We start from the raw sequence: 18,443 nt of genomic DNA, 5'->3' as shown, positions 1-18,443 counted from the left end.
GGTTGAAACTACATAATAGATTTAGGAACTGGTCTTTTAGCCTACTTTCACTCATAAGATTAATATTGAAGTCACCACACACAACTACAGTGGCTCTATCGGTGAACACAGTGTTAAGCAATATTTCTAATTGGTTAAAGAATATGTCTGCATCACCAGTAGGTGGTCTGTATATTGCTATGACTATGACTTTTCCCTGTATTTCATTCAGCTGCACAGCTGCTGCTTCAGAATGATTTTCCACACTCAATCATTCAGCTTCACACCTTCTTTTATAGCTGATACTTGGTTTGGTAAATATACATGCACCTCCATTTTTGGTATTTTTTCTACAATATTGGCTTGCCAACTTAAACGGATGAATATTAATGCTACTTAGTTCAAAACTTCTGCACCAATGCTCCACAATGCACATGAATGAGACAGCTGGTTCTGAATGGCAACGATGAAAAGTGATTCTGGTGGCAATTGTAAAACTGAGGATATAATGTAAAAAGAGAAAGAAAGGGGACAAGTGAGTACAATAATAGAATAAGAGCAGACAAGAGCAGAAAAAGAAAAGATAGGAAGGACTGAGGGCAATGAAAGAAGTTATCTCCACTGGTGACTGGATGAACTTTTCTTCTTTTGTTATGTTATTATGTTTGTCTGCATTTACATATTTGTGGATCTTTGTTGTGTGTTTGCAGTTGTGTGCTTCAAGTATAATTTCATAACTTTGTTGACAAAGAAGTTACCTAATAAATGAAAGATAACTTCTTTCCTTTGCAGTACTGTAAATAAAGCAGCCAAAGAGCAGATGGAAACTTTGTGGCATACTACTAATATATACATGCACCCAAAAGTCCATGAATATGCAGAAAAATTGACAGCAAAACTTCCAGGAGATCTAAAGGTAAACATTCTAAAATAGTTCCTTGGAAATAATGGATTGACTTTAAGTGCAGAAATTTACAAGTATCTGTTCTTATAAGATAATAATTCTTTTGGAAATAAATAGTAAGTGTGCCTGTGTATGCTGCCACTTCAGGCTAAATATTTACTACAAATTGTTGGAACATGCAACTAACTGATCATATTATTTAGAAATCCTAAAAGCTGGTAGTGTAAGTTACAACAGTAACCAATAAAATTAAGATGACAGATTTTGTATGCAGGGTGTGTTGCTTGTAGTAGTTAGTTTTATTCACCCATGAATCACTTTTACAAGGACATTGCAGATCAAGAACAAAAAAATACATCAAATGTACAACTTGTATCTTCTGGTTTTAAAGAGACAGCAGACAGCAGTAACCTAAGTTTTAGGGGAAGGAGCACCACAAATGGAAAATTCCGCACTTCATCTTTAATGCTGCAAGAAGAAAAAGGAACATAGTTTTCATATTCACATTTAAACTGTATTGAAGTGGTGGTTACTTTTAAATTACACTTTATAAGTTATGGTACAAAAGATAAACTGTGGTCAAACCCATGTACAAGCAAAAGTCAGGAATATAACGCCACAACAGGAATCAGAAGAATGAACTAGAGATCAAAATCATTGTTAATAATGTAGTTACTTAATAAGAGATTTCATTGAGAAGTAGAACAGAGTGAGAAAGAGGCCAACTCTTGTCCATGTTAGTCTTACATCACATTACTAGCTAAAAGGGGAGGTCATATGGATGGTGGCCACAAGGTAATGGCAGTTGACTAAGCCTTCAAATGAGATGCTGCATACAAAATATTCTGTGATGAGCTGCATCTGCATAAACATGACTTCTCTGCAGTTCACACTAAAGTGCTTAGCAGGTGGTCCATCAAATCATCTTCAGACTATTTCTCTACTGTTCCACTCTCAAACAGCATATGGAAAAAACAAAACACTTACATTTTTCTATGAAAACTCTACTTTCTTTTATTTGAGGACAATGATAATTTCTCTATGTGTAAGTGATCAACAGAATATTTTTGCATTAGGAACAGAAAGATGATGACTGAAAGATCACAAAAAATCTTGCTGCAAAAACAGCCTTTGTTTTGATGATTTCCACCCCAACTCACATAACATGTGTGTGACACTTTCTCCTCTGTCTCATGATAATACAAAACAAGCTGGCCTTCTTTGAACTTTTTCAATGTCCTCCATCAATCCTGTCTGGTAAGGATCCATAATGTGTTGCAACACTGCAGGAGAGGACAGACGAGCGAAGTGTAGGCACTCTCTCTACTAGGTCTGTTGCATATTTTAAGTGTTCTGCTGATAAAATAAAGTCTTTGGTTCACCTTCCCCTGCATTATCTATGTGATTGTTCCAATTTAAGTTCTTCATAATTGTAATCTGTAGGTACTTAGTCCCCCCCCCCCCCCCCCATGAACCATGGACCTTGCCGCTGTTGGTGGGGAGGCTTGCGTGCCTCAGCGATACAGATAGCCGTACCGTAGGTGCAACCACAATGGACGGGTACCTGTTGAGAGGCCAGACAAACGTGAGGTTCCTGAAGAGGGGCAGCAGCCTTTTCAGTAGTTGCAGGGGCAACAGTCTGGATGATTGACTGATCTGGCCTTGTAACACTAACCAAAACGGGCTTGCTGTGCTGGTACTGCGAATGGTTGAAAGCAAGGGGAAACTACAGCCGTAATTTTTCCTGAGGGCATGCAGCTCTACTGTATGGTTAATGAAGATGGCGTCCTCTTGGGTAAAATATTCCGGAGGTAAAATAGTCCCCCATTCGGATCTCCGGGCGGGGACTACTCAAGAGGACGTCATTATCAGGAGAAAGAAAACTGGCATTCTACGGATCGGAACGTGGAATGTCAGATCCCTTAATTGGGCAGGTAGGTTAGAAAATTTAAAAAGGGAAATGGATAGGTTAAAGTTAGATATAGTGGGAATTAGTGAAGTTCGCTGGCAGGAGGAACAAGACTTTTGGTCAGGCGAATACAGGGTTATAAATACAAAGTCAAATAGGGGTAATGCAGGAGTAGGTTTAATAATGAATAAAAAAATAGGAATGTGGGTAAGCTACTACAAACAGCATAGTGACCGTATTATTGTGGCCAAGATAGAAACGAATCCCTCGCCTGCTATGGTATTACAAGTTTATATGCCAACTAGCTCTGCAGATGACGAAGAAATTGAAGAAATGTATGAGGAAATAAAAGAAATTATTCAGATAGTGAAGGGAGACGAAAATTTAATAGTCATGGGTGACTGGAATTCGGTAGTAGGAAAAGGGAGAGAAGGAAACGTAGTAGGTGCATATATATTGGTGGTAAGAAATGAAAGAGGAAGCCGCCTGGTAGAATTTTGCACAGAGCACAACTTAATCATAGCTAACACTTGGTTCAAGAATCATGAAAGAAGGTTGTATACATGGAAGAAGCCTGGAGATACTGACAGGTTTCAGATAGATTATATAATGGTAAGACAGAGATTTAGGAACCAGGTTTTAAATTGTAAGACATTTCCAAGGGGCAGATGTGGACTCTGACCACAATCTATTGGTTATGAACTGTAGATTAAAACTGAAGAAACTGCAAAAAGGTGGGAATTTTAGGAGATGGGACCTGGATAAACTGACTAAACCAGAGGTTGTACAGAGTTTCAGGGAGAGCATAAGGGAACAATTGACAGGAATGGGGGAAAGAAATACAGTAGAAGAAGAATGGGTAGTTTTGAGGAATGAAGTAGTGAAGGCAGCAGAGGATCAAGTAGGTAAAAAGACGAGGGCTAGTAGAAGTCCTTGGATAACAGAAGAAATATTGAATTTAATCAATGAAAGGAGAAAATATAAAAATGCAGTAAATGAAGCAGGCAAAAAGGAATACAAACGTCTCATAAATGAGATCGACAGGAAGTGCAAAATGGCTAAGCAGGGATGGCTAAAGGCCAAATGTAAGGATGTAGAGGCTTACCTCACTAGGGGTAAGATAGATACTGCCTACAGGAAAATTAGAGAGACCTTTGGAGGAAAGAGAACCACTTGTATGAATATCAAGAGCTCAGATGGAAACCCAGTTCTAAGCAAAGAAGGGAAAGCAGAAAGCTGGAAGGAGTGTATAGAGGGTCTATACAAGGGCGATGTATTTGAGGACAATATTATGGAAATGGAAGACGATGTAGATGAATATGAAATGGGAGATATGATACTGCGTGAAGAGTTTGACAAAGCACTGAAAGACCTGAGTCGAAACAAGGCCCCGGAAGTAGACAACATTCCATTAGAGCTACTGACAGCCTTGGGAGAACCAGTCCTGACAAAACTCTACCATCTGGTGAGCAAGATGTATGAGACAGGCGAAATACCCTCAGACTTCAAGAAGAATATAATAATTCCAATCCCAAAGAAAGCAGGTGTTGACAGATGTGAAAATTACCAAACTATCAGTTTAATAAGTCATGGCTGCAAAATACTAACGCGAATTCTTTACAGACGAATGGAAAAACTAGTAGAAGCCGACCTCGGGGAAGATCAGTTTGGATTCTGTAGAAATGTTGGAACACGTGAGGCAATACTGACCCTACGACTTATCTTAGAAGCTAGATTAAGGAAAGGCAAACCTACGTTTCTAGCATTTGTAGACTTAGAGAAAGCTTTTGACAATGTTGACTGGAATACTCTTTCAGATTCTGAAGGTGGCAGGGGTAAAATACAGGGAATGAAAGGCTATTTACAATTTGTACAGAAACCAAATGGCAGTTATAAGAGTTGAGGAACATGAAAGGGAAGCAGCGGTTGAGAAGGGAGTGAGACAGGGTTGTAGCTTCTGCCCGATGTTATTCAATCTGTATATTGAGCAAGCAGTGAAGGAAACAAAAGAAAAATTTGGAGTAGATATTAAAATCCATGGAGAAGAAATAAAAACCTTGAGGTTCGCCGATGACATTGTAATTCTGTCAGAGAGAGCAAAGGACTTGGAAGAGCAGTTGAATGGAATGGATAGCGTCTTGAAAGGAGGATATGAGATGAACATCAACAAAAGCAAAACGAGGATAATGGAATGTAGTCAAATTAAGTCGGGAGATGCTGAGGGTATTAGATTAGGAAATGACACTTAAAGTAGTAAAGGAGTTTTGCTATTTGGAGAGCAAAATAAATGATGATGGTCAAAGTAGAGAGGATATAAAATGTAGACTGGCAATGGCAAGGAAAGTGTTTCTGAAGAAGAGAAATTTGTTAACATCGAGTATAGATTTAAGTGTCAGGAAGTCATTTCTGAAAGTATTTGTATGGAGTGTAGCCATGTATGGAAGTGAAACATGGACGATAAATAGTTTGGACAAAAAGAGAATAGAGGCTTTCGAAATGTGGTACTACAGAAGAATGCTGCTGAAGATTAGATGGGTAGATCACATAACTAATGAGGAGATATTGATTAGAATTGGGGAGAAGAGAAATTTGTGGCACAACTTGACTAGAAGAAGGGATCGATTGGTAGGACATGTTCTGAGGCATCAAGGGATCACCAATTTAGCATTAGAGGGCAGTGTGGAGGGTAAAAATCGTAGAGGGAGACCAAGAGATGAAAACACCAAGCAGATTCAGAAGGATGTAGGTTGCAGCAGGTACTGGGAGATGGAGAAACTTGCACAGGATAGAGTAGCATGGAGAGCTGCATCAAACCAGTCTCAGGACTGAAGACCACAACAACAACAACAACAAGGTATTTAGTTGAATTGACAGCCTTAGATATGTGTGATTTATCGTGTAACTGAAATTTAGCAGATTCCTTTTACTGCTTGTGGGCCGGTGGGTTGCTTGTCATAATAATAATAATCATTAGGCATTGGAGGAAATTAAAATTGTTGTAAATATTGTTCATCGTCTTTTGCTAGAGCCTGGCAACTATTTCTGTGGTCAGCCAGAAAGCATAGAGAACATACTGACCATATTTCCCAGTCGGCAAGTCCACATTCTTGTTAAAGTTTCATATGCACAACAATGTAATACTCATTATGTTCATACTGACAGTAAATCTCTGTATCCTAAACAGCACTATGAGCAGTTCAGAGGCAACCACTACGGTAAGTGCCTACTAAAATGTCTTTCACCCCGACTACTGATAATCAAAATAAAAGCTTGCCACAAAAGTGGAAAACAATTATCACCACTTGCCACATGGTACAGTCCTTGCGAGTTCACTATCTGTTATTACTGAAAATAAGTGTTTTGTAACAGTGTGTCTCTGACACCACCCTAAACAGCACTATGAGCAGTTCAGAGGCAACCTCTATGGTAAGTTCCCACTAAAATGTCTTTCACCCTGACTACTGATAATCAAAATAAATGCTTGCCACAAAAGTGGAAAATAATTGTCACCACTTGCCACACGGTACAGTCCTTGTGAGCTCACTATCTATTATTACTGAAAATAAGTGTTTTGTAAAGTGTGTCTCTGATACCACCCGAGGCAGCATGCACTCTGGCATTTGACTGTCATGGATCTTACGGTGGCTGGGTGTGAAGTGAATCCTAGTCTTGCCTCTTGGGCTGTATTTATACATGTGGCGCAGCGGACGGCCAAGGGAACACCTTCTGTCATCGACCTCTGAAGTACAACTTTAAGAGACCTTGTATTGGTTGTTATTAACATGAAGGTCCTAAAATTTGTTATAGCTGTATTATTTAATAGGTTTCATCAAGTGCTTTAACCAGAACATTCTAGCATTAATATAACAGATACTTAATCTACTACAAATAAGGACATTTTTGTTCCAAATTTAGTTTTCATTAAATTACTCAAAAGCTATTAGAGATAGCTTAATGGAGTCATTTAGTTATTATTTTTATGTCAAACTGGAGTGTCATACAAATTTTCACATTTCTAAGTCTAATATTTAGTGCCTTCAGTTTTTCTTAAAAATGTGGATTCTGACCAAAATATTACTTTAATCACATTGAGACGTGAACCAGTTAATTTTGATTTACATCTGCACATTTTGACCAGTTTCTGGCTTCCCAGCTTTATTATTTGGCACCACTTACTTTTTTTCTTAAAACGATATACTTAGGTAAAATATTGACCAAATCAATCTGATACTTGACAGTTTAAATATTATTACACTAAAGCAAATGTTGACCAAGTTTGAAAAAGTAACTTTAACTTTTAATTTCATTCTTAATTGTGGTGAAATACTTGTGTGCTATGCACAGACGAATTATGGTGATGTGGCGCTACTAGCAGTGAACTGGGGTAAGTCCCGGCACTCTTGCTCACCTCTGTATCTCTGAAATGACACAGTGCTTGTTTCGCCAGATACTCATGTCGATGACTTCACACTTTCTATTGTCTAGAGTCAATTGCCACTTTTTTTTTTTTTTTTTTTTTTTTTTTTGCACCATACAGATATATTGTCTAAATCATTTTGCAATTGGTTTGGATCTTCTGATAACTTTATTGGGTGGTAAATGACAGAATTATCTACAAACAATCTAAGAGGGTTAGAGGGTTGCTCAGATTTTCTCCTAAATCATTGGTATATATTAGGAACAGCAGAAGGCCTTTCCACTTGCTTAGGAAATGACAGATATCGTATCTGTTTCACTCAGTGACTGTCAGTTACCTCAGACTGTGACCATTATGACAGGAAATCACAAAATAATGAAACATGCAGCATGCCCCCCCCCCCCTCCCACCTCCCACCATCAAGGAGCTGAATTGGATGGCAATGGTATCAGTTTTCAGCTGAGAGTCCTATTGAAGATGTGTATGAAAACCATCTTCATTACTTATTATGATTTCTAGCATCTGCAGGAAACAATGGCTTGGGTAGACCATAGAACCTCATCTCACAGTCTTGACACATATGGTGAGATAAGACTGAATATGTGGCAGCTTTAATGCAGGGGTTCCTGTGAGTGATATGTTGATTATGACAGCTGCCCAATGATATCACTGGATCAGGCCTGATGACATATTGTTAGGGAGGGGTGGTGGGTGTGTTTGTTGGACACATTTCTGCTTCATATAGGTGAGGCAAATTCTCTAATGTTCAACCTGTCCTGCCAGAGGGCCACCATTGTGTGTTTTCCTTGAATAAAAAGTGGTGCATTGGCACCGGGTGTCGAATCTCAGTGGTGACATCTTGTTGGCTCCAGCTGTAGGTTACTGATGTTGGTGGAAACAGCCTATTGTAGTTTCTGTTTGCTAACACACCTCCCCCACTAGATTACAAAGTCATCTATGTCCAAAAATAAGAGTACATTGTGTTAAAAATTTAATATAAATTAAAAATTTAATATATTAAAAATTTTATATTATTATTTTATATTATTATTATTTTATATTAAATATTTATATTTAATATATTAAAAATTTAATATATTGAAAATGGATCTTGGTTGACTTCAGATGTGGATCTTCAATGTTAAAGTGGAAATTTGCTATTATTCTGTTGAAGAATTCATGACAGTTCCACTGTTTGTATCAAAGAACTGTACAGGTTTTACACATTCTGAAAACTGAGTATTGTGTAGCTGTATTACAGTAATGTATGTAGAATAATTGAAACTTTTGTATTAACATTATAAAAAATGTTTCATTGTAAATCTTGACACATCTCCTATAAAAGAATTCAAGAAATCTACATACATTATGAGATGTACAAATCATATTATTAATAAAAGTTGTTTCCCTGGGGTCAAGGTCACTTGGCACTGAGATCATAGATATTTCCCTTTCATTTGGTTACATGCATTGTTACAGTTTAGTAACCGTTTGGAATGAGCACCCTTCTTTTAAAATTTATTCAATGGCCCTTCATTGCTGCTACTTAAGGGATAAACTACAAAATTCATTAACTCTTCCCGAAAAGTATTGTAGTTCCTTTAAATTTCATATTTTTAGTAGTTTCTCAAAGGCAGGTAGATGCTTTCTCATAGGTTTGCTGCTCTCTTTAAAAAGGGCATAGATTAAATATTCAGAGTCAGTTTAATATCCTGTCATGGGGAATACTCACTACAAAAAGAGATGTGCATCCAGTAGCCAAGAACAGTAAAACTTTATTGCTAACTCAGAGTATAGAAGTACACAATAATGTTTGGTTCTGGACAGCAACTGAAACAGATTCTGAATGAATGCAACTGAAAAGATCATCCTGATTTGATGATAATTAGTTTAATACAGTCTAACACCATCTAACACAATACAGTTCTTGAAGATAGAAGCTGAGAACACAGTATGTCACAGTAGGGAAACACTGCATAGTCAAAGCCCATATATGCTACACTAATGGGGCTTAGGTTCTGACTGGCATGCGCTGTGCCATAGTGAATAGACTCACAAAACTTCTGATGTCGAGTGTTGAGGCCAAGATGTCAAGGTCGAGGCTGGAACTTATACTGTCTAGCAAGGTGCCAGGTGGTGCCTTACAAGGCCATCTGGCAGAGGAATACTAGGGTGTTGGGCAAGTATCATGTGGCTCATGGAAGCAAGCTACTGATAGCAATATCTGGCAGATGTGGGCACCTCGTATACTACAGCAGCTGTCACAGGCAGGATAAGCTGTGGTTAAGTTGCAGGTGGCTTTTTGGGGTGGCAACCCACAGCACTCTGTTGTGTGGCTTGTGGCTGCAGTGTAAGAGGCCAGCCAAAACGCAATATCCCTCTTTCTTATGGAGGAAATGGTAGAGCCATCTCTCTGTGTACACAGCAGCTGTGATGTAGGCAACAATTGAGGATGCAGGAGTCAGCCTGGGAAAAAAGTTTCTTAGGACTTGAATTTAAAGCCTTCTACTTCATCTTAGTGAATGAGACCCTTAGGTTAGCTAAGCTTTTGAGACAGAAAGTACATGTTATGACATTTTTAGCTAGATAGTTTTTACACTGGTTGGAATCAGCTGATTCAGATTTTTTAAATACTAGTGAAAAATCACAAAAGCAACTGCTTTCAGGAAAGCTAGAGATATTCAGCAGAATAAGCAGAATCATGTGTTCATCATAACCCCTAGCTACTATGGACTGTCTCTCAGCCCGCTATGATTTTTTATTTCGTTTCGCGATATTTCACACACCCCTGCAAAGTGAAATGAACTCTTCTGTGTACCTTCCTATTGGTTGACAAACTACATGTGCCAGAACTCTTGCATAGTTGCTGCTCTTTGTTTCTTATTTATGCTCTGCTGAATGCTACCTTCCATGGAACATGTTTTATGTAAGACATGTGGTTGTTCAAGAACATCTCAGGGAATCCTCAGATGAAGACATTGAGATTTTGAGATCTTTAGTGATCACGACACTAATTCAGAGCAGGACACAGTAAATGATGAAGATGTGACAGCTGATGACAACGTAGAAGCTTACTTCATCAAAAATAACAGATCTTTTCACTGGAGAAAACATCAGCCGCCAGCTAATGTCTAATCTGAAAATAGAGCAAATGGTCACATATCCTAACTACAGGATATTGATATCACTGAACTGAAGCCACTAATTAGTGTATTCAGCAACTTTTAAAGTGGGAAAAAAATTGGTTTACATCGTGTTTGCAGCCAATGGCACAAACAGAGATGTTTTCGGATGCACTGTTAGTGAAGAAAGCTTTCTGTTTTTATTATCTGCATTATTCTTTGACAACTCAAATGATAAGCAGGAGAGAAGGAAAGTATTGCCTACTTTCAGCAACAATTTCACAAATTTTTCTGTGTTTCATCGAAAACGGTCAACTTCGCTACTCTGTAGGTGCAACAGTGTGTCGATGGAATGCTTGTACCCTTCCGTGGAAAGTGTGGGTTTAGAATGTATACGCCAAACAAACCAGCAAACTATGGCTTGAAAATTCAGTGCTAGACTGATGCTTGAACAAATTACTTGTGTAGCACGTATATGTATTCTGGAAAAGGAAGTGATGGTCACACCCTTTTAAACTACGAGAAAGGCCAGTCTTCCTAACCAGGCTGCACTTTGATTGGTGAAACCTATTGAAAACATATGGAGAAATATTATAGGTGACAACTGGAACTCATCAGTAGAACTAGTTAATGAACTTAGGAAAAAAGGTCTCACATACATTGGCACGCTGAAAAGAAATGAAGAGGAGATACCACCGCAGTTTCTGCCTAAGAAGAAATGAGGTGTGAAGACAACTGTTTATGGTTTCACAAAAGACATGACACTAGCTTCCTTTGTGCCCAAGAAGTCAGAAGCTGCAATTCTGATCTCTTCTAGGGACCATGCCGTAAATAATGAACCTGAATCAGGAAAACCTGAGAGCATCATGCTTTGTAATGTGGAGTGTCTCGACCAAAGATGTGCAGCATATTCATCAAGTTGCTTGACAAGAAGATGGGCTTTAGCCAGCAAGAGATCTTGCTGAGCCTCATATGAAGCATAGACTTTCTATAGGACACTTTCTGCGAGAGCTGAGTGACAACATCAGAAGAATACTTCACGTACAAGATGAGCCCCAGGCACGGAAAGAATGATTTGAAAAATGAGAAACATGTTGCGCACCTCAGGTGAGGAGGGAAACAAGATTTCCCTGTCAACAGTGTGGTGTTTCAATTACTTTTGAGTGTTCTAAGAGGGTCAGTGTGAAATACATGCAAGTTAAAAGTGAGTGAAATATGATTCAGGACCTCATAAAACTGAGCTAACTATGTATTGTTATTTTAGTTACACACAAATTAAAAATATACTGCAAATTTTGCTGTGTTTTATTTATCTAAATGTTTAAAATTCCGCATTGTTGAAAAACCATTGAAGTTTCCAAGAAGTCTACTCCTAAGAAGTGTAATGAATAACAGAAAATCATGAAAATATAAATTCAGCAAAACACTGGTTTTATACATAAAAAAAAATAGAAGGCAGTCTCATAGACCCCTCCGCAGTAACCATGTTCATAGTAGTTAAGACATAATTATGTTTTGGGATTCAACATCAAGTGATGGATGCAAATGTGCATTGCCATATCTTTTTTAGAGGAGCATTAATTCTGGCAAATTTAATGAGTAAATGCTTTGGTCAGGAAATCAATAATAGACTGGGCACTAATTTATAAGTCTTCATGTAAGCAAAGAACTTACAAAAGTTTAAATTACAGAAATGTGCATTGCCCACAGGCTGTATGAGCCACATTAAGTGACATTTGTGTCTGCAGACTAATTCTTCTGTGGTTAGCATGGAAGGTTAGTTGAGAGATAACACACTTAATATTGAATACACATTTATTGGTCACTCATGCATATAACAAATATGGCAGTTGAATATGTTACGCACCGAAAATTCACACAAGACTAACTAGTTCAAAGAAGGAATGTGCCAAAGATAGTGCACTCTGTACCAGAGATACCACACCTCGGGGAGCGAGGCATTAAGATCTCCTTTATGAGCCAAGCAAATACCAAGCATGACCCATGGTAGGGCCTCTGACCAGAGGCTTACGTGGCACATTAGGGCAGCCTTGAGTGTGTGGTGCCACAGCTTGATGAAGCCATTTGACTGCGGGTGGTATGCTGTGGTATGAAACTCAGTGACGCCACAGAGTTCACAGAATTGTGCAAAGAGTGCGGACTCAAATTGACGTCCCTGGTCGGTGGTGAGAGATAGGGGACAGTCGAAGTGAGCATCCCACGCCAAGATGAAGGAACGGGCGACAATCTTGGCCGTGATGTCAGTGAGTTTATCAATAAGATATATCTGTAGCCCTCGGGTGGGGAAAGGGGACCAATGACATCAATATGGATGTGCCAGAAACGCCCCTTTAGGACATCAAACTTGCCTAGAGGAGGTTGGGCATGCCTGCTGACCTTGCTGTGCTGACACAGAATGCACGCACGGCCAGGCCAGACAAAGTGCTCCGTAACCACCTGCATCGTGTCTCGAATCTTGGTGTGAGCTAAACCATGGAAGGTGGGAAAGACCCTATATCGAAGAGCAGTGGGGACCAGGAGATGAAGTGTGCCTGTAGAGGTTTCACAAAGGAAGGGGATTGCCGAACCAAGTAGTATATGGGACTAGACAGAGAGCGATGAGCTGTTGTCTCATTTTATTTGCTGTATATTGTTGTCATCAGCTTGTAGTCGAGCGAGCTCCTCCAGATTCAGTGGTGCAGTTAGCACGCATATGCAGGAAAGGTAGTCTGCCACAACATTCTCTGTGCCATGGATATAGCATGCATCAGAAGAGTGCTGACGGATGTAGTCCATATGGTGGAAACACATGGGCAGAAGGTCCTTAGCTGGATTACGAATAGCATCCACCAGTGGCTTGTGATCAGTGGAGATCGTGAAGGGTCACCCCTCGAGGTCACTATGAAAATGTTTAATTGCCTCATACACAGCGAGTAGCTCACGGTCAAATGCCGAACGCTTGCACTGGCTCCTAGTCAGTTTCTTGAAATAGAAGCAGAGGAGTTAGTTAGAGTCGGTAATGTGCTGCAGTAAAACAGTGCCCAGAGCTGAGTCACTGGCAACAGTTGTGATCAAGACATGGGCTTCAGGGTCAGGGTGAGTGAGTGTGACATCTTTGGTGAGGGCAGTTTCAAGGTTATCAAAAGCATCAAGCATCAGTTGGGTCCACTCCAACTTCCATTTTCCAGTGGAGTTTTGCCGGAAAGAGCATTGGTGAGGGCCATTTGGATGGAGGCAGCTTAAGGAATATGGCAGCAGTAAAAGTTTGCCGTACCCTGAAAACGATGGACCTGAGCATAATCCTCAGGGAGAGGAAGTTTAAGTATAGTTTCAACATGAGAACTCATCGGTTGGAAGCTGTCGGCAGAGACAGAATGGTCGAGGAAGGTAACTGATGTGGAACACTGTTGAGATTTATCATGGTTGATCACCACACTGTTGGCAGCGAGGGGCAAAAGGACTGCATTGAGGTGAACTTCATGCTCCTCAGCGGAGGAGGAAAACACAAAGATATCATCTAAATAAGCCTAGGCAAAAGGCAGAGGGAGGAAAATGGAATCTATGAATGCTACCATGTCCATGCAGCATTTTTCAATCCATAAAGCTTATGACAGAATTCAAATAGGCCGAAGGGTGTGATGATGGCCATCTTCGGAATATCCAGTGGATGACCATCTTTGGAATATCTGGTGGATGCATAGGAATCTGGTGATACGCTTTGGAACAATCTAATATGGAGAAAAGGTAGAACCATGAAGCAACTGCGTGAAATCTTGGATATGTGAAATGGGGTAGTTATCGATAATGGTGCAGGTATTAAGGGACCTGTAGTCCCCGTACATGCGCAAGGTGCCGTCCTTTTTGGAAACAAGGTGAATAGGGGAAGACCAGTTGTTGTCAGTGGGGCGGAGGACATCCAAAGCCAACAGATCCTGAACTATCTCCGTGGTACGCACAGGTTTGAAAGCATTAAGGCACATGACCATCAGTGGTGCGAATCTTATGGCAAGTGCCATTACTGATGGCCGATAACTGCCTAGGGAAGTCGACATGAGGGGTCAAGAAGGTATCCACAGGCAACGTCAGTTCACTGACCTTGATGAACTGGGATGACGTAGTTGGAGCATTGGCTGCAGTTGGCAATGGAAGGTGTGATGCAGGAGTTAAGCAGCATGAAGAATCTGGAGAGGTGCATGCAGGTGTGTCTAGGAAATTTGTCCATGGCAATGCGAAGAAACAGCAGATGGAGGAGCAGGTTGGTGAGAAGACTGTGTAGGGGCATGTGCGGGGCCACCTCGCTGTGGGGCTGCAGATAGGCGATGTATGGTACGCCATGTATGTGACAACTCATCAGAGGCAGAGGCGATATGGGTGCATGAGTGATCGTTCTGGGTGTGGAGTTTGTCGATCTGGGAGTGGACATACGACATATCAGACAGTCATGTGGTAGTGCACTCGACCAGGTAAGCAAACGTGGAAAGCGTAGCCGAGGTGGTGGAGAGCGAAATGGTGCTGAACTCAGGTGTGCACGGAACTGTAGAGCCAGATGCATGGTGGAGTGCGGTGGCCTGCAGGTCTGGTGAAAGCTCATAATGGTGTAGAAGATTCAACCCAATCACTGGTTCATCCACATCAGCATGGTGGAAGGTGTGAACCGGTGAGAGGTGAAGCAAGATCTTGATACAGCTGTGGACTGCAAGGGGGGAACAGTTGGCAGTGATCAAGGTGAGGGTAGAGGGGGTTAGCACATCAGTGGTAAGCTTGGCTGGAATGACACTAATGTCGGCGCCAGAGTTGATGAGGAAGTGGATGCCGGTCGAGATATCTGTGGTATAGAGGCATCACAACGCTGAAGCAGGAGGTGCAGTGTTGGAAGATAGGCATTGTGAAGGTGCGTGGCGGGATGTGGCACCTAAACATGCCCACCATTCTCGTTTGGGTAGGTGCAGGGCATGCGGTAGTTGCGGTCGGCATTCCCGTAAGTAGTGTGGAACCAGCACAGCAGGTGGGCCAGTTAGCAGGCCGGTGTGGTGTGGGCAGGGGTTGCGGCGGGCCCGGTAGCTGATCAGGCCATTGCTCAGGCGAGGTCGCCAGCTGTCGGGAGTCCACTGGCAGTACATCCTGTAGACCACTAGGTGGCTGCTCCTGACAGGCAGCTGAGGTGCTGAGGTGAGCATGCCGGCCTCTGCTGACTGTGTGCAGAACCAGAGGCGCAGGTATGCCAACTGAAGTTGTGGAGATGTTGTTCGTGGCAGGCGGTGTCAGTGACGAATGATGGCATAAGCCTGATCCACCATGCGTAATCGAACCTCAAGTGGGTCAGCAACATGAGACAGCAGATGAAGCTGCAGATCCAAAGGCAATTTGACCATCCACAATGACCAAAGGATGGTGTCAGGCAATATGTAGTCATTGTTTAAAGCACATAGACACTGCCAAAGTTGCAAAGGGGTGCGGTCATCAAGATGCTCCTCGTGAGTAATGTGATGGATAGCCTCCGCTGGAGTGTGGGAAAGGTGCTTGATAAGCAGCGATTTGGCTGTTGAATATTTGTGCAAGGCGGGCGGTGAGAGGAGCAAGTCACTGATGAGGTCCGTATATGCGTGGAGATGCCTCATCAGGCAGACAAAACAGGCGCCGTCATCAGAAATGCCGTGGATGTCCAGGATGGTTCACTAAGGTGAAAGAAGTTTTTGGGTTGTCTTTCTGCAATGCAGGTAGCTTAGGGAACCTGTCTGGTAACACATGTTGAGGCAGTACCGTCAGAGAAGATCGGTGTGGGCCTCCGACGCTGAAAGTGCGGTAGCGGTGAACAGTGCGTTGCCCGAGGTCTGGGTGGAGCGGTGGCCGCATGAAGCACATAATACGGAGTGGGTAGAGGAGGGTGTGCATAGCCAATTGACAAGCCTGACGAGGAACGCCACACAGGTGTAATGGCCAGTGCCATAACAACTGTGGGCAGGAAGAGGTTGTGGTGGAGCCATGGGGTGGTGGACTCGGTAACCAGCACTGGTGGAATGGCCAATGCCATTACAAAAGCAGAAAGCGGGTGTGGTGCAACCATGGTGCGACAGTTGCGGTAAGCGGTATGGGGGTGCTGCAATGCTATGTAAATGGGAATGTGCTACTCCATGCATAGAAATGTTAGATTCACAATCCTGGAATTTTGCTGGCATGTCAAGCCATCCTGAAGGTAATGATGCACATGAAGGATAAACCACAGTGTCATTAACTGGAAAGTCCTCTACGTTATGGTTATGCGGTGGTGGGCAATGACCATATTGTGGCTGTTGTGCTGCCACACTAGACGGCAGCCATGTTAAACCGGGTAAGGTTAGATGGCCGCCGGTGTGGCCAGGCATAAATAACTGTTCACTTTTAACCATGTTCGAAGCAGGTACACTAGTCCACACATGTTCACAATCGGCAGAGTTGATGGGGCCTGTTACACTTGCACCAAAAGTCACAGGTAGATCCATTATGGCCTAAACAATGCAGTCTGCCATGTAATGTGAGTGAATGATGAAAACAAGCATGAATAACACTGGATGAGGTGTTGACAGTGTCGGGGCACTGCTGGGATTATTACAGAAGTTTAGTTGAGAAATAAAACAGTTAATATTGAATATACATTTATTGGTCACTCATGAATATAACAAATATGGCAGCTGAACATGTTACACGTGCTGAAAATTCACACAAGATTAACTAGTTCAAATAAGGAAGGTGCCAAAGATAGCGCACTGTGTACCAGAGATGCCATACTTCTTTTGCTGAAAGTTTGTGTGAGCAACACTAGAGTTTAAGGTATTATTTAAGTGTAGCAGTCTATTTCAGTTCCTTTGTTCATTCCTGTCACATATTGCATTACCGTAATCCCTTCATGGAGGAGAATATTGAGGATACTGAATGAGTCAAGTGATACACCTAAAAGCAGATGTGGTCTCTGAAAGCTAAAACTGTAAAGCACACTAACAATGAGTTACAGTTAGTTTTAATCAACTCTAATAGTTAATTAGATTTAATTTTTGGATAAACAGTTACTTTGACAGAAGCCACTGCTTTTCCTCTTACACTGCCTAGCTGTTGTTTTCAACTGCTACTTCACACTATGGGTATATGTAACTTTACTAACTTCAGAGATGACTATCAAATGTTTACGAAATAGAAAAGTTAACTATATTTAATACAAACATTACTGTTACAAAAGTTTACATCAGTGTATCGAATTTGACATGCCATTTAAGTGTTAATTTGCTGCCTGCAGTACTTCAAATGTGTCTCCCTCTGGTGTGGTGTCTTCTAATTCTGATGTCTGATGATGAGCTTTTCTATTTGATTCACAATGGATAGTGAAATCGTTTGAGACCCCTCAAAGAACAGTTGACATTTGAAATTTGAACATGCAAAATGACACTTGTAAGATAGTGTGTGAAGTTCCATAGCCTAAGCCTGACAAGACTTCATTGGTTCCTTCTGCTAGTGGTGGAATTCACTACTCTCTGACGATGAAGCTTGTCTTATGATAACACGATTGTAGCTGCAAATTGCTTCAAAAGACTGTGACAATTGGTTGGTTAACGGAACCAACTTCGTCAACAGATAGATATTTTTCTGTCTTCATCCACAAGAAAGCTGCTTTGCTTAAGTTATGTATCTGTAATGGCTCAAAGTGCTGTTTCAAGTACTATGTATGAATCTGTGGAGAATTTCCTACCAAATGACAGGAAACATCCAATCAACAGTTGACATCAACATTCGATTATGACACAGAACACACTGAAGTATTTTCTCCACTCATAGATATACCTCTTCTTGTTGCCAGCAATGCACGTCACTATAGGTATCCCTAAGATATCCCTACAGCCCCCCCCCCCCCTTCCACCAGCACTGAAGGGAAGACATGAACTGTGTTGCTGTTTAGCTGGACTGACATGCCCATGTGTGCATGACCAGCTGTGTCATGGTCTGCAGGGTACAGCTGGATTGTTGTCATGTGCAGTGCTGGAGCTGTAGATCTGGTAGGGGAGCAGGTGGCATGGAACACAACTGGTGCTTCCACACCTGGGCACTGGCAGCGAAGGGAGTGGTGAGAGTGGAGTTGTCTCTGCA

At 41.4% G+C, this 18,443-nt stretch overlaps 1 protein-coding gene across 4 annotated transcripts in view; it reads left to right on the top strand.

The window, feature by feature from the left end:
- Window positions 1-18,443, top strand: part of LOC126175080 (alanine--glyoxylate aminotransferase 2, mitochondrial-like) — a 149,652-nt gene that overhangs the window by 57,900 nt on the left and 73,309 nt on the right. For all 4 annotated transcript variants that reach the window (XM_049921609.1, XM_049921610.1, XM_049921612.1 and 1 more), the window contains exon 4: window positions 772-895. In XM_049921609.1, coding sequence (XP_049777566.1) covers window positions 772-895 — 124 coding nt within the window. The remainder of the gene's footprint in view (window positions 1-771; window positions 896-18,443) is intronic.

The sequence above is a fragment of the Schistocerca cancellata genome, chromosome 3 (assembly GCF_023864275.1).
Source record: "Schistocerca cancellata isolate TAMUIC-IGC-003103 chromosome 3, iqSchCanc2.1, whole genome shotgun sequence".
Lineage (NCBI taxonomy): Eukaryota > Metazoa > Arthropoda > Insecta > Orthoptera > Acrididae > Schistocerca > Schistocerca cancellata.
Note: the sequence above shows the minus strand (reverse complement) of the source record. Positions and strands in the feature narration are given on the sequence as shown.